At 40.4% G+C, this 17,314-nt stretch overlaps 1 protein-coding gene across 2 annotated transcripts in view; it reads right to left on the reverse strand.

Annotated features, from left to right (window-relative positions):
• Positions 1-461: 461 nt before the first annotated feature.
• The window catches only part of HOMER2 (homer scaffold protein 2), a 119,746-nt gene continuing 102,893 nt past the window's right edge, over positions 462-17,314 (reverse strand). For both annotated transcript variants that reach the window (XM_075006916.1, XM_075006915.1), the window contains 4 exons: positions 16,374-16,530; positions 11,686-11,796; positions 7,144-7,224; positions 462-2,658 (listed from right to left, as the gene is read on the reverse strand). In XM_075006916.1, coding sequence (XP_074863017.1) covers positions 2,470-2,658; positions 7,144-7,224; positions 11,686-11,796; positions 16,374-16,530 — 538 coding nt within the window. In that variant the 3' untranslated portion in view covers positions 462-2,469. The remainder of the gene's footprint in view (positions 2,659-7,143; positions 7,225-11,685; positions 11,797-16,373; positions 16,531-17,314) is intronic.

Raw genomic sequence — 17,314 nt, forward strand, 5'->3', positions numbered from 1 at the left:
AATGCAACCTCCTGTGTGGACTCTCTTACTTCAGCTTAAGGGGGATTTATTTCGTTTACTTTAACCTGATTCCTAAGTAGTTTAAACTAAAGTGCAATAACCAGGTGAACCGAAAATATACCTGAATTAAACCAAAATAAGAATGCTTACCCATCCTTTCGCACTATGTAACTAAATACATTTAAAAATCACCCCTTAAACTGACATAACTCACTTATGCTGAAAATCCTTAAGAAAATTGGGGTGGGAGGAGAAAAGCGAAAACACCAGAAGATTGAACGAAGCTCTTAGTATGAAGGACGTAAAAAACACAAATGAGAAGTAGAGTAGGGAGCCTGGCAATTTATACTCTTTATGGTTGACAATTGTTTTCCCTCCTTCCTTCCCAGTTGGTGCTACTAACCTTAAGAGCAAAGTGAATTATGTAGCTGCAAACTAAATACTGAAATTATTTGTTTAAAAAAAAAAACACTGTTTTATCATTTTCACTTTAGAATAGTCTGATCACATTATCTAACCCCACATTATATATTACTTGTATATTCTGATGGTAGCTCATTTTCACATGCCAACATTCTATATTTCTAAGTACGTGATTTTTTTTTTTTTTTTAAAAACACAGGCACCTGCAACGATTTTTATAAAGACCATCATATACCTAAATGGTCCAGCTTCTTAATACCAGTTGAATAAAAGGATTACAAAGCACACATACAAAAAAGGCAAGGCTAGATAGGCAATACTTCATTGGTAGATGCAATCAAAAATTAAAGAGTTATTGCCAGTAGAGTATCTCTACAGACTTCCAGCGTCTGGATTATTAGATCTGTGTGCAAAGGTATTCAATGTACTCTTCACTTACATTATTAAAATGAACAAAAAAAAATCCTTGATTACAGCTTTTACTTAGAATTAGAAATAGAAATAGGTGAAGTGGAAGTTGTGATATGGCCACTCTATTCCATCCTGTTGGAACACAGTAATTTCACACTTCAGTAGCCTTTGCCAGATTAAATAAAAAAGTCAAGGCCTAGCAATGTATTGGATATAAACAGAACTTCTTGCCCAAATTCTGTTTGCATGGGAAGTCAGAACGATGTCCTAGCAGGTTATTTCTTTAAAACAAAACACTCTTGAAGGTAGTTATGCAGACAAAAGCAGAATTAGACTGAATTCTAAACTGGTGTTGCCATTTGTGTCACTGCCCGAAGTGAGGTCAGCTTGTTTCTTATTCTCCTGGTCCTAGAATCCCAAGTATTCTCTTGCTTTATTCACAATGTATTTAGAGCTGCTGAATAATCAAATACAGGTTACAGCGTGTTTCTGCAATGCCTTTCTTCTTGTCATTCTAAATGGGCAATTTGGTATCAAACTCATACCCTTTAATAGGTCAAGAAATCAAAATGTCTGCTTCAAAGTAAAGGATTTTGCTGTCATGCTAAGTCATCCTGGGTGTCTCCTAAATGGAAACTCGCATTTGTACAACGCCATCCGCAGCGGTTCTATGCAATGAACTCATGTTTTTAGATTAAGTTCTCTAAAATCACGTCAGTAGAAGTTCACAGCAGATATTAAAATTATATAATTAGAGAGCAGAGACCTCTAGGTGAAAAAATAACCTATCCCTATTGGTGTATGTTTGATCCCAGAAAGAGGGTATTATTTTGTCAAAGATGTAAGCACTAACTTAATTATATGAATTTACACACAAGGGATGAGGGAAAAGATGCTCTTGTTCAATGACACAAGTTGTCGTCAGCTATTGTATGATTTATTTGAAGTACAAGAGCTGAGACAGAGCATTTCAGATTATAATTATGTGCTCTATATGCTGTATATTTACACCTGTATCAGAGGTCACACAAGTATAAAACCCATTAGTTTCTTTCTGTGAATCTGATTTGAGTTAGGCTTTACCGATTTGTTCCTAAGGATCTTAATATCTACTTAGAAGGATCCTCTGCACTTGACTGCAGCTCAACTCCTGACACATTTTACCAAACTGATTTACACTCAGCAGGAGCCCCTCTGATCTTAACTCCACTTCGCTCAACAAAGCTATAAAATTGCATGTTGCTAGGCATAATGATAGTCAGGATGACAAAATACTTGTTTTCTGTTTCTATGGTTGCAACAGCCCTTAAAAAAAAAAAAATATATATATAAATTTCCCTGCAACAACTAACTGCATATTCTTTTAAGGTAGATCTAGTTCCAGGTTCCTGAGACAGAATCCTCCACCTGTTCACTGATCCACAAAGCCAGAGCTGCCAGTTATATCATTTCTCTTATCAACAGCATCCAGTGAGCAGCACAACGGTTTGGGGAAAAAAACAGCAAATTTTCAGCCTGTATGTACAAAAACAATTCAAACAAGTGGAACATTCTAGTCATATTTTGTAAAACACACATTTGGGATCAATGAAACACCAAACATTCAGACCCTAGATTACAAAATTCAACAGCCGCCTAGTTGTCAGTTCCCAGTTTAGACAGTCCTTGTCGAAAGTCATGTAGTTCATCTATCTTCCCATCTAGTACATCTAAAAAATTCTTTAATTCAGTTTTAAGGTTGTTCTGTCTCTGTTTGCTCTCTTCAACATCTGTCCTTAGTGTTCTGACTTTCTCTTCAAGATCTCTGTTCTTTTTCTCAGCAGCCTTCAGAAAAGAAAAAAAAATAGCATGAATCTTTAAGATGATGGATGAACAACATTTAAGGGAAGGCAACGATGCCGCACAGACATCGAATAGTGTCTTTTGACTTATTAGTCTGCTTAATACAAACACCTCTGGAAGCAATTTTGACAAAATGGGGCTATTTTTTTTTTAATCTGACTTTGGCAGGAAAGGATACTTAAGTGAAAAAGATGCTTTGCATAAGATTTTGACATTTGGTTCCTATCTTTAAATTCAGCTGGATTTAACTTGTGCACTGTGCAAATACTGCTAGACTTGCGAAATTAGTCTCTGTCACAAAATTATCTGTGCTGGTTGAGCTTTGAAAAATATATTTTTAAAAAAAATTGCTTGAGATAATGTCATTTTGTTAAGTCCTGCAGAATTTTGTTTAAACTCCTTGAGCTGCACTTTGGCTGAATACTTAAGCACCTGGTCAGTGAAAACAACTTAATGTTCCCTTGCACTGCAGTTTGCTCTGTTACATGTATTCTCTCTTTTAGAAACTCACGTTCTTATTTCATTAGCGTTCCTCTGGCTTTATTTCAGGACAGTGTAAATATCTAAACTTAGTCATCTTAAAACTCGGAATAATGAGCTTTACCAAATAGGAACGGCCTATGTTAATATCTTATTCCAACGGCACACTTGCCTCCCACTACCTCGATCACCTTTCCACCATTTTCACCTAGATGACTGTTTCATTTTTTTTTCATGCCTTAGGTTTATGGCAGTTTGATTAAGCTTGTGAAAGTGCCACACTGACAGTTCCAGACTCCAAAGACCTTTATCTATATCCCAGACAGATATAGCACCAGCAGAGAACGTCTCCCAACACACTGCCTGACTAAGGTGCCTTAGCCAGGAGCCCCCAGTTCCAAGTGAGAGGGTGGTTCAGTTTCCATGTCCTTGCCGTTTGTGATTTTGCTGCGCAGGCTGCTAATTATGATAACTTGGACTCAGAAGAAAGCACTAAGTTATATAGCACAGGCCAAAACCATCCTCAACTTACAATGCCTTCTTGGTCACTACCAGCCTATGCCAAACCCATAGGCACTTCTTATCTCAAACCCTGTAAATATAAAGTGCCTCTGATTCTTACTATTTTCCATACCCTTTAGGGGCTGTTCTCTTGGTTGGGAGTCCTGTCCACCACTTGACAGACCCCAAGAGGAATATGTATCATTCGACAAAGGTAGAACCCATTCAAGAAAGACCAAAATGCAAAAATCTTCACTGAAATACTAGCTCAAGGCATAAGCCATTTTTCCAGTTAAAAAGATTCAACTCTACAACAGATTTGTTTTTTTTACACCTTCCTTTACATTCTGTACAGGGCTTACTGCTGAGGGTGACTGATTAATCAAAAATCAATGTCACTGAACAGATCAGACAGAAATAACTAACTCCAAAGTCAGATTTCACTTTCAAAATACTTCTATGCTCTTTGTTCCAATAGAACAAAACTCTTTTGTTCTTCACTTATTCATTTTTACAGGGTGTCAAATGTTGGGAAATAATTCATTGCTGCAAATATGACCAAATGCTTTTTAGTTTTACTGTCCCAAACATGCATAAAATCTGAACACAGTGGCTACATTTACACTACACTCCTCTTTCAAAAGAGGACTACAAATGAGGGAAATTGAAAATGCAAATTAAGCTCTGATTTACAAATCTTGTGTTTCATTTGCATAATCTCATGCGATTGCTTTTTCAGAAGAGATTTTTTTCATAAAAAAGCAGTGTAGATGGGGTTCTTTCAAAAACAATCCTGTTTGAAAGAAGCCTGTAAACCCTTTCCCTCCCCACCCAGGATTAAGGGTTCTTTCAAAAAAGTTTTTTTTGCCCCCTGAAAGAACCCCATACATACTGCTTTTTTGGATTTTTTTTTTTTGGCAAAAAATCTCTTCAAAAAAAAAAAAAAAAAAAAAAAAAAGGCGGCCCACACCTCCAGCTGCCACTGCTTCCAAAGTAGCGGTGGCAGCCAGAGCTTTGGGCCCTTTTGAAGTGCTGCAGTCCACTGCTCCACAGCTCTGCGTGTGGTGGCGGGACTAAGGGCTGACTGCCCTTGGCCCTGTCCCTTCCGAGGCCATAGAAATCAGCCCCTCTCCCACTTTGCCCCAGGGTCCTCAGTGGCTGTGGGTCCCACTAAGCCCCACTATACAAACTGTTCCAACACCATTGTGTTTGTGAGGGTGGAAAAACAGCCCCCAAATTCCTCTGCAGCAAAATTTAACTTAAAAAAAGTAATTACAAAAATCAGAATGCTTGTTAGATGTAAATTAAAGGAATTTGTCACATGGTTTAAATGCCTGCAAGCAGCAGGGGGTGATTTAAAACACTATATTAAAGACTCAGACTCAATGTAAGAAAAAAAGACAAGGGGACCAAAAGGATGCCAAGAGAGCTCAAAACAGAATAATTGAGACTACTGCAAACCAAAAGTCATCCTTTAAAATTTGGAAGTCAAATCCTAATGAGGTGTTATAAATTGACAGGTGAAGTGTATATTTCAGTACATCAGAAAAAGGAAGCTTAAACAGTCACTAGGGTCACCGGAAAACTAAAGTTGTTAACAGAGCACTCAAGGAAAACAAAGTTGGGGCAGAGAAGCAAAATGAAGAAGCAGATATACATGTCAGCTATCCTTTTTGGCTATCCTACACTGATGTGTCTGTAGAAGAGGTTTTAAAACAAACTGATAAACGGAACAATGGGCAGCAGCAGTCTAACAGGCTAATAACTATTAGGATCTATGATAGTAGAACATCAACAGAAAACATGACAAATGATCATAAATGCCAGTATGTAAATCCATCGTTAGTCCACATCTTGAATACTGTGTTCAGTTCTGTTTGCCCCATCCCAAAAAAAGGAAAAAAGTTTCAAAAAAAAAAAAAAAAACACACCACAAAGATAATTAAGGATACGGATATGGCATGCATATGAGGAAAGACTAAACAGATCAGGCTGTGGAGCTTAGGAAACAAAGTAAGTAGGAAGCTTATAAAATGAATGATGTGGACAGTGACTAGAGAAGTGTTATTTATCCTCCGCCTGCAATACAAAATCCAGTGTTGCCCATAAACAACACAGTATAAACAAGGAGGAAATACTTTTTCCACACAATTCACAGGTAACTTGTGGAACTCTTGAAATGGCTGAAAAAGAAATAAGTAAGTTCATGGAATAGAGGTCAATCAATGGCCATTAGCCAAGATGGTCAGAGATGCATACTCAGGCAATCCTAAACCTCTGCCAGAAACTGGAAGAGGAAGACTGGTAGATCACTGTTACTTCCCTCTCCAGCACACATTTCCTGAAACTCTGCTACTATCTGCCATTGGTGACAGCATAGTGGGCTAGACAGGTCATTGGTGTGACAGCTGTTATGCACCTGAATTGTCTGAGTTGACTGAATTCATACTTTCTTTGCACAGGGCAGTGACTGTCTCTTTGCTCTGTTAGTAAAGTACCTATCACAATGAGGCCTGATCCACAATATGGATCCCCCACAAAATCTGAATTCTTGCATGTAACACTTTTAATATATAGAGATCTCCAAAACTTTAAAACCAACTAGATTCAAATACTTTGGTGCCCTGTGCCAGACCCCCCGCCCCACTCATCTCTCAGAACTGGAAGGGACCTTCAGAAGTTATTGAATCCAGTTCCCTGCCCTCACAGTAGGAGCTATCACCATCCCTGGTAGATTTGTTTTTAATCTATTTGTCCCAGATTCCTAAATAGCCCCCCTCAAGGGCTGAGCTTACAACCCTGAGTTTAATAGGCCAATACTCAAACTGCTGAGGTATCCGTCCCTCCCTCCCTCTCTGCAGCTGACCCCTGCCCAATCCTTCCTCACCACCTGGAGGGCCAGGGCTGCTGTGCTGCAGCTCCAGCCTTCTCCCGGCAGCTGGAAAGTATAGCTAGATTAGGGAAGGCAATGCCTTCCTTTGCTTAAATTACCCACCGCCCATACTACCCACCATATAAGCACCTTCTTGTAGGACTGTCTTCCCAATGTTATGCAGGTAGTTGTTTTAGGAAACAACTTTTCCTCTTTACTTTTTCTTTTATAATAGCTAGCTTTAACTGACTTGACTACTCAAGGCGACCGGTTGGAAGGAGACTGGTAAATGCTTGCCAACTCCTGTATGTGACTCTAGTAGTGCTGCAAAGCAAGCTAAGGACAGCATAAATGCTGGTTACAGAATACCCTGGAATCTGCAGGTGACAGTTGCAACATGATCCCAGAGCAGCAACAGAGGCAATCTATAATTATTTCTCCTTCTGGGGCAGCCACCGTACATTCTGCGCATCATCAGCATTCACGTGTATGAACTGGGGGCAGGGTCTCTTATCTTTATCAGTGAAGTTACAAACATGTAAAACAGCCATAAACACGAGAAATATAAATGCCCTTTCCACTGTGTTTAGATTCGCGTATTTACTGAACTGTACCTGTAACTTCTGAGATACAGAGTCACATTCTGACATGAGCTGGGGTAGAATTTCACCCTGTTTTCGAAGCTCTTCCAATTCCTATTAGGAAAAAAAAAACCACCTCAACAAAATAAGAACATTGTAACAAGCTTCAGTTTTAAAATAAAGTAAATTGAAGCTGTGAAATGGCTTTGTGCAAGTATACCATATGCCACACACCACTGGGATTAAAAATAACCGAAAATAATGTTTTGCCTTTATAAATGGCAGTTGTTCATTTAAATAATATTAATTAAATGTGGTGCAAAAAATGAATTGTTTCTTGTCTACATCGTTTAGACACCACAGCATAATCTAATCTTTCCCTATGTATATTTAAGAAGTCTCACTACACATGGACACATTCAATGAGAGATTGAAATTTGAAACACAGTAATGCTGAAAGAGACCTATGGGTAATAGCAGACTGCAAATTAGATACGAGTTTGGAATGATATATGACAGCAAAAAAGGTCAGTGGAACTTTGAGCTGCATATGCAAAAACATTCCACAGCAGAGGAATAACAGGCTTTTTTCTACACAGCTTTGAGCAACACCACCTGGGATATGTCATCAACCCTGAGCACGTTACCAGAATGATATAGACCAATAGAATTGAGTGAGAAACAAGCAACAAGACAAATAGGTGGCTGGATTTAAGAAGAAAGTTTGAGAGAGACTGTTGCTCTGCTAACAGAAAAGGCAGTGGTATCGTGTGGAGAATATCCAAGGATTGTAATATACCAAAGGCCAAATTATCCCTCCCATTCCTCATATAAAGCTGCAGAAAGGGGTTTTCTGGGTGAAAATACCTAGAAGGATTTTCTCCTGGAGGTTTCCCCCTAGAGTCCAGGAGGAAGCAGGGTTCCATCTGTGAAGCAGGCAACAGAATCTGTCTCCAAGTGGGCATTTTATTTTCTCAGACATTTAAATAAATAAAAATAAGGTGCTGTTGGGTCCAGCTTTGTCAGTCCTCAGTCTAGTCAGATATAGGATAGCCAAGCCGTATCACACACCTCAAGTAGAGATGTGGAAGATGTGACATACTCCCTTCTAGGTACCAGCAATCTCACAATAGAATAAGGGCATGTCTAAATTTACTGTAAGATTGACTCTTTAAGGGTTAATCTTCCGTGGTTCAATTTACCATGCCTAGCAGGATTGTATTAAATTGAATCATCACAGCTCTGCAGCTGGCCCTGGTACTCCTCATTGTTGTGAGTCATAAGGGAGGTCAATGGGAGCGTTTCTCTCATCAACCTCCCTGTGTGCGAACATCCAGAAAAATAGATTTAGGATATGCTGATTCCAGCTATGCAATTGTTGTAGCTGGAACAGTCTCTCTTAGATCAACTTTTCAGCCTAGTGTAGACCTGGCCTAAGAAGCTATAGGAATAGTACACCCCACACTTCCATCATAAAGTTATGCAACACAAATCATTTCCTTATTATCTCCAGGTTCTGTTTCTCCAAGTACAATACAGTTTCTCAGATTTCAGTTCCATTCCAACTCTCAAAGAAGCTGGTCTATTCCATAATATTTTTTTAAATTGCTTCTAAAATTTTTGCAAACAGCACCACTCCACCAAGAAACTGAGCTGTCTTGATGAGTGATTCTATCATCCAGGACATCTCCAATACTATGTGTGTTCTTCTCCAACTTTGTGACCTTTACTTTACAGGATTAACATAATGGGTCCAATTGCCTGTTAGCATGGACTGATTCTGAGCATCCTGTCGAAACTACTTAAAAGCAACTTCTCTAGTGCAAGGATATCAGGCACTGATCCAGGTATGCAAAAAAGATGTTAACTGTGACACAGAGGTTCTACTAGTGTGCGTCAGCAAGTCTTGTCAGGCCTGGGCATATTTACTAAACATCCTACAGGGAGGTCTATCATATTAATTTGAAAGGTGACATGTAATATTGTTTGAAATCGAACAGCACGACGGTCATTAATGCTACTGTGGAAGCTTTGTAATAATTCTGTAGATGAAACAAAAAAGCAGTCTTGGAGCACTTTCAAGACAAAAAGTGAAGACAGACCCACTTCTTCAGATCTGGAAATTCTGTTACTTTAAAGTGCTACATGATGGCTTTTTTGTTTTGTGAAGATGCAGACTAACACAGCTACCTTTCTGTGTCTGGAGATGAAATTATGGGAACCCCCTGATATTATGCCCTGGAAACTGCAAACAAATGAAGATGACAAAACAGGTTTTTTAAATGTAAAAAACAGAAGTATTTCCGCTGATGCCCTTTCAGGAAAGAAAGCTCTGAACTGGTTCCTCTGTCAGCCAGTGACTAGCAGAGCCATGGAGCCACCTTGCTGGTTGTAAGCAAGGCTACTAGAAGCTAGAGGGGACTGTGGGGCATTAGGCAGCTTGGGGTCAGAGCTGCTGAACCAGGGATGTCTAGCATACAAACACTGATCTCTGCTACCCTGCGACGATAGGGCCACCATTGGTCAATTCAGCAGGTGAAGTGAAAACCTGCTAAATCAACTGCAGATCACTCTTCCATCAAATCTGGTACTTGACCAGAACTAGAAGCTTAAGGTAGGAGTTGTCTCCCGTCAACACCACAGTAAGTCAACCTAAGCTATATCGACCCCAACTGCAGTATTCATGTAGCTAGAGTTGTGCAGCTTAGGTTGACTTAACCCCACAGTGTGGGCCTGCCCATGGTTGGCTGTTAGCCTCTGTGACTGGAAGCTACAGCAGCAAAGCTTTGTGAAGAGTCTAAAGATGCACAGCAAGTAGTAACACAACCCTTACTGGTCTGGATTACATCCCAGAACTCGGTAACAGTAACCCACTGTATTTATTTTGAAAAAAATCAACCCAATTCCTCTTTAAGCATTCTGATACTACTATATCGGTCTATAGCTAATATTTCCTTGTCCAAATGCCTCTGTGCCTTTTTCCATTCCTTCCTTTCTGTTCTTCAAACAGACAGAATTTCAGAGGTGCTTCACTCACAGCTGTGTATGCAAGCAGGCTCCATGCTGGTTTGCCTTGCACAGCTAAGAGCAGCTTATGTATGCTGGTTTAGAGCTAAGCAGAACTCTGCTAATGTAAGGAAGTCTGAAATCACACTGGTGCTGTTCATTCTCAAAAATGAATGGAAGGTAGGCCTGTAATATTCAGGAGTCAGTCAATTTTCTGGATGATTTGGGGTCTAGAGAATGTGAACCTCAAGAAAAATACTAGCACAAAGCAGGGGCTATTACACATGCTATTAGAGCAGAAAGGTGAGGAAGAAAGCATGACATTTTCCTTTGAAACTCAGTGCTGAAAACTACGTTATATTTTTAACTGCACATCAAAATCCATCTCCCTAACCCAGCGCCTTGTACCATCTTAAAATGCCTTAATAGCAGTGCTTGTATAAGAGCACCAGCTGAGAAGTTATAATGGCACTAGGTAAGCTTCACTACACCTGCTGTCTTCATTTGCTCTTGAGTGGGCACAGAACACGACGGGGGAAGGACTAAAAAGTTTCCATATTTTTTCCCACTAGTTAGGAGTTACAGGTTTCCAGCATCATTTGCCTTTGCAAAGTGAATACTCTCTAAATTAAGATGAGAGATTTAGGAACTGTGAATTAATCTGTAAGTAACATCCTCTAATTTTAATTTCCACCTTGGACTTAATTCTTAAAATCAGAAGGTATGGGTGACAAAACAGCAAAATATAAGATTCCAGGCAAAGACGGACTCACTTGCCTTAACGAAGAGATGAAATTCTCTTATAAAAGGATGCCTTTCTATTGACAAGCACCTGAAAGTCAAGACTGCCCTCCTTCCATAGGGTAAAGTGTCTAGAGTAGGGCCCAGATGACCGTGATCCTGCGATTCCATTCTCAGCTCACTTGCTTTGTGACCTTGGGCAAGGTAAAAAGCAGTCCTGTAGTACTTTAAAGACTAGCAAAATGATTTATTAGGCAATAAGCTTTCGTGGGACAGACCCACTTCTTCAGACCTGGAAATTCAGACTGTCCAGATCTGAAGAAGTGGGTCTGTCCCACAAAAGCTCATCACCTAATAAAACATTTTGCTAGTCTTTGAAGCACTCCAGGATTGCTTTTTTTGTTTTGTGTAGACACAGACTGATAGGGCTACCTCTCTGTGACTATTCACTTGGGCAAGGAATTTAAGCTCTCCAGCCCATTTCACATTTCTGTAAAATAGGGATACTACTACTACTTCCCTAGCTCAGTGGATATGATGCTGTTTAAAGGGGCCTTCAGAAGTATCATTTTTGTTAACAGTCTAACTCAAATGCCAAGTCGCATTAAAATTCCGATGCTACAGTGTTGTAAACATATAGTTAGGGAACATAATTAATCCAGGAGGTCTAAAGAGTATTACAAACAGCTAGAAAGAGCAGTAGCCTACAATGCTGGGGTGCCTTTGACTCTGGGTGATACATTACACAAAGTAACACACACAACAAAGCAAACAGGTCTCATTCCGACTTTAAAGAATCTGTGCCATTTCTCTGTTCATTTTACTTACTTGTTCCTTGTCTTGAAGTTCTGATTCCAGTTCCTGGAGCCGCCTGCTCAGCTGTGCATTTCTTTCTCTCTCTTTATTTATTTCATTGCATTGTTCTTCTAGCTCTTCAATCTTTTAAAAAAGAAACAAAAAAACAAACCTCCACTACTTTGCATATCTAGGGACAGATCTTCAAGTGGGTGTAAATTATCTTAGCTCCCCTGGAATCAATGGAGGTATGGCAATTCGCTCCAGCAGAGGATCTATCCCCGAAAATATATCGGTTAGTCCAACAAATCAAAGTTACCCCTCTTGTATTTAAAATTAAGAGCAAAGTAACCCATTTCAACACACACACTAGGGAGCCTCAGAGGATGTGTTTACTGTATCTCACGTAGTGCCGTATGCAATTACATGGGACTGTGCAAAGCACATGGATTGTCATAATTAGTAATGAAGAGAAACGACTGGGGATAATTCGCACTTCCATTGTTATGAACATATGAGTCTAATTTGTGTTTTTTAAAAATATATGGGATGGGGAAGAAAGCTCTGTGGAGTGCCCCACTTTGTCTCCTCCAGGCCTGTCTTATTCCAGCAGGAACAAGAGGGTTGGATACAGCATTTTAAAACTTGGCCACAAGGGTTAGTAGAAAGTGACAAGAGGGAGCTTTGTTCTCTCACACAGGGAATGATCTTGCTGATTCCATACTTCAAGCCACCTCAGATCCTGTGTGCAGGTCTGCTCACTCCAAGGCCATCAGGCGCTCTCATTAACAAATGATCTGAATTCTCAGTATTTAGCTGTACTTAACACTATTTCATGGCAAACTAATGTGCAAAAATGGCTGACCCAATTAATACAGGAAAGAGACCTTCTCAGCACCTCATTCCCATGCAGCACAGATGCCTATTGAGAAGCCTATGTAAACACAAAAAAACTCTCTCTCTGCAGGGCCATCCTGTCCCTGTATGCACAATGGCGCTATATGAACCACAGAAAGTATCTGACTGTTTCATTATAGGCACCTTAACCACTGAGCCAGAATAAGGAGGCATTTTGAGAACCCATTCATTTTTGACCACACTTCAGAGCGAAGCTGCACATTTGTACCTGGTCATGACAATGACAGCAACTGTTCAGGTATTGGCTTACCACCGGGTTATCCACTTATGTGGACTCCCTCCTCAAACCCTGTGCCACCAACACTCCCAGCTATCTCCGAGATACCACTTACTTTGAGGAAATTACAAAACATTGGAAAAGTTCCTGAAAACACCATCCTTGCTACCATGGATACAGAGGCTCTGTACACTACTATTCCACACGAAAACGGATTACAAGCAATCAGGAATACCTGATGTCATCACAGCCAATCTGGTGTCTGACCTCTGTCACTTTGTTCTCACCCACAATTATTTCCGATTTGGGGACAATTTATACCTCCAGATTAGTGGAACTGCTATGGGCACCCGGATGTCCCCACAATATGCTAATATATTTATGGCTGACCTGAACAATGATTCCTCAGCTCTCGTCCCCTATTGCCCCTCCTTTACTTATGACACATCAATGACATCATTATGATTTGGACCTATGGTATAGAGACTCTAGAAGAATTCCACAGAGATTTTAACAATCTGCACCCCACCATCAATTTATGCCTCGACTGCTCCACGCAAGAGACTAATTTCTTGGACACTACAATACAAATCGAGGATGTCCTGATCAGTACCACACTCCACTGGAAACCAATTGATCGCTATACTTACCTACACGCTTCTAGCTTCTATCCTGCACACATAACTAGATCAGATTGTTTACAGTCAAGCCCTTGGGCACAATCACATTTGCTCTGATCCTACTGACAGAGGCCAAAAACTACAAGATATCTACCAAATATTCATAAACCTGAATTATCCACCACGAGAAATAAAAAAACAAATCAACAGGGCCAGACAAATACCCAGAGACCAGCTACTCCAAGACAGGACCAAAAAAGCCAAGAACGGAACACCACGGGTCATTACCTACAGCCCCCAGCTCAAACCACTGCAACACATTATTAAAGACCTACAACCTATCCTTAGTGAGGATGCCACACTCCAGAAGGCCCTAGGTAACAGGCCTGCTCTCTCCTGCAGACAACCTCATGAGGTTTCTCACCAACAGCCACAGTCTATACCACAGGAATACCAATCCTGGAACTTTTCCTTGCAACAAGGCCCGTTGCCAGTTTTGTCCACATATCTATTCTGGAGATACCATCCCTGGATCTAACCAGGTTTTTCACAGAATCACAGGTACATTCTCATGTTCCTCAACTATCATCATATACGCCATCATGTGCCAACAATGCCCACATGCTTTGTATATTGGACAGACTTCAAACTCTTAGACAAAGAATTGATGGGCATAAAACAGACAAAAACACTCCCAATTCACAAACCTGTCAGCCAGCACTTCAATGGAGTAGGCTATTCTGTTAATGACTTGAAAGTCTGTGTTTTACTGAAAAAGGAACTTTCATAGCCATTTGGAAAGAGGCTGCTGAATCCTGTTTTATATTCAAATTTGACACATTAACATGTGGTTTGAACTGCGATGGCAATTTTCTAGCTCATTATAGGGGCTCTTTAACATATTTTGCTTTATCTAATTCTTGACTCACCCTCCCGCCCACTGGCCCCTCTACTCTCTGATTTGCTCATCTTGCTGATAATTTTTCTGATCTGTCAACCTTGATTACTATTTTTGGTTCTCTGCCTTAAATATTGAGGTCTGTTCTGGTACGGATATGGTCTGAAGAAGTGGGTCTGTCCCACGAAAACTCATCATCTAATACATTTTTTTTGTTAGTCTTTAAAGTGCTACTGGACTGCTGTTTTGTTTTGATAGAAACTGTTCTGTGGAAAATTACACAAAAGCCAACTGGGTAATGTATGTTGCACATGATTCTGTTTAGCTGAAATCCTCTATTTCTTCCTTATACACGAAAGAAACCTTCACTGCTAGCCCTAATAATGAACTATTAATGCTTTGCTGTAAGAATATGATTTAAACAACCTAATGTTACCTTGACACTAATTAGTACCAGGAAATCTTGACACCCAACATGAGTTCAGCAGTAATCTAACTACAGTGGATGCTTGTTGTGAAGCACTGATTTGCTCTATTGGAATTACCTCCATTTTCTGAGCGTGCAAGCCCTAAACAAATAGATATAAAATTTCCATCTTGCAAAGACAGTGAATTCCCATAGGTGTTTTAGTGGCCAGACAGGCAGGTAAGTCAGGTTACATTATCTTTCAGCAGCACTTTTGCAAGCTGTAACATTCTTCACCTGGAAAGCCATACCTACCCCCGAAACCAATAGAAAATCAAAAATCACTTGCAACGTGCTTTATGCATTCAATTCCCCAGTGATCTTAAGGAAAGGGCAACAACAGGACCCAGCTTTTTGGAAAATTGCTTAACATCAATAGTCTGAAATTATCACTACAAGCAGCATTCACAGAAACTTAATTCCACTGCATTCAACACTTGTACCAGTGAGTGGGCCAATTACAAGCTTTTGACAGATAGCACCATATTATTTTGGTGACAGTGTAAGCTGCTATTCTAAGCTGGGATTTTTAGACCTCTAAATTTACATCTCCCAAGTGATCTCTCTCATGGTTCACATTCAATGCCTGTACTACAGCGCTGTGAAATTGCATGCTTAGTAAGAAAGGGAAAAAGGCTTTTGGCAACAAATCTCCCACAGGCTTATGGAGTTGAAACATACTGCGTTGAACCTGGCGGGCCTGATTTTCAGCCTGGCTCCTCCTCCTTTTCCTCCCTTTGTGGGCTCACAGTATTGTGAGCACAACTCACGTAATCACATAGCTGTCTGATTTTACAATTTAATTAGCATTATTGAATGGTTTAAACCAGCCATCTCACCACAATGACTGAGCACAAGGCATCGATATACGACAGCTAAATAAATTAAGAGTACACTATGGTAATCATTGTGGTTGATGTTCTCTTTCCTTTTATCCTACCCAACAGCATGGACAGACAGTATTACAGCTCCACCAGCCATGGAGCCTCGGATGATATCAAAGTCCAAGTCCACCTATTGGCTCCCAGTACTTTGCCTCCTGGAGGCTGGAAGTAAGAAGTAGCAGTCATCTCAGTCTCCTCTACTCCATTCTTCCTCTTTTTGCTTTCTAGCACAAGAAATGACAACAAGGCAGCAGAGAAGCCAGGAGCCATAAGCGCAAAAGAGATGCTACTGCTGTCTCTGCTCTGTCTAGGCTGAAAGAAGAGGGGCATTGGTAACTATTTAGAAAGAGCCATATTATGGATTTGTAAAGCTTAATATAATATTACAGTAAATGCTTATTTTAAAATGATCATTTAAAAAGTTTGGGTCTGGTGTGAATCTGAACTTTGCTTTTTCTTCTCATCCTTGGTACTGCTGCTGCTCACTGCCTGCCTCTACTTTGTTCGGTGCTCGTCAGCGGATTCCTCAGTAACTTTTGGTTGGTATTTGGACAACGTACTGCTGGTTAGGTTTGCAAATATCAGAGCATGGGCTATTGGTGGAGCACTAGCTTGGGGCAATGAAAGAGATAGGACAGGAGTCCGCAAGCCAAGGCTCTCTGACATTTCAAATGGTTCTCTGCAGTTCATTTTATTCTATCCAGACCACCGGTGTTACCTTGTTCCTGAGTTGATCATTCTCTTCCTTGCATTCTGAAAACTGCTTTTTCCAATGCTCCACACTGGCAGCAGATTCTTGGAGTGCAGAGGTCAGCCTGGCATTGCTCTCTCTCAGAGTCTGCAATTCTGTTTCCCATTTCTTTACATTGGAAGAACTGAAAACAACAGGCTAGAGTTAGAGTCATTAATGCTTTAGTTCCATTTATTACTCTGTGAGAGCACCTGATTGCAATGGTGGGTGACAAGCTGAATTAAATGGAGTATCCTAGTGGAACGATCACTGCACACTGACTCTCTGTCACAAGAGGACATCAGACGTGCTCAAGTGTATACAATCCGTCATCTCTAACAAACAGACCACAGACAATACAAGTCTTATACCTATGGCATCTGCCATAATAGATGCTCCAATAACTCAAGCAGGAGGAGCTTGTGCGTTTGGAATCACAAGAATGATCATTGGTGCCAGAGGTGAGATTAAGTTGGTAACTGTGGAGTCTGCTGTTTGCAGGCCATGGATTTTTATACCATTCCTTAATTCCTGTCCTGAACTGTGCTTAAACATAGCTGTCAAGTGTCGAACAGTGGCTGCATTTCAGGTGGTGTGTGCATATAGGCTGCGCCTACACTAGCAAGTTCTTTCGGAAAAATCAGGCCCTTTTTTGAAAGGACACGCAGAGCGCCGACACACAAAATGCGCTCTTTCGATCTGAAATCGAAAGAATGTTTCTCTTCTTCTGGAAGCTCTCTTCCACTCCCAGATCAGGAAGAGCGCCTCCTTTAGAAAGCATCTTTCCAGAAAAATCAGGTGTAGACGCTCCACAGGGCCTTCTTCCAAAAGAGCAGTCCTCACGGCATTGGATTTTTCGATCCCTGGCCTGTTCTTTTGAAAGAGCAGGGGCTGTGAGGATACTCTCTATCAAAAGAGCAGATCTCTCT

This window comes from Carettochelys insculpta, chromosome 12 (genome assembly GCF_033958435.1).
Source record: "Carettochelys insculpta isolate YL-2023 chromosome 12, ASM3395843v1, whole genome shotgun sequence".
Taxonomy (NCBI): Eukaryota; Metazoa; Chordata; order Testudines; family Carettochelyidae; genus Carettochelys; species Carettochelys insculpta.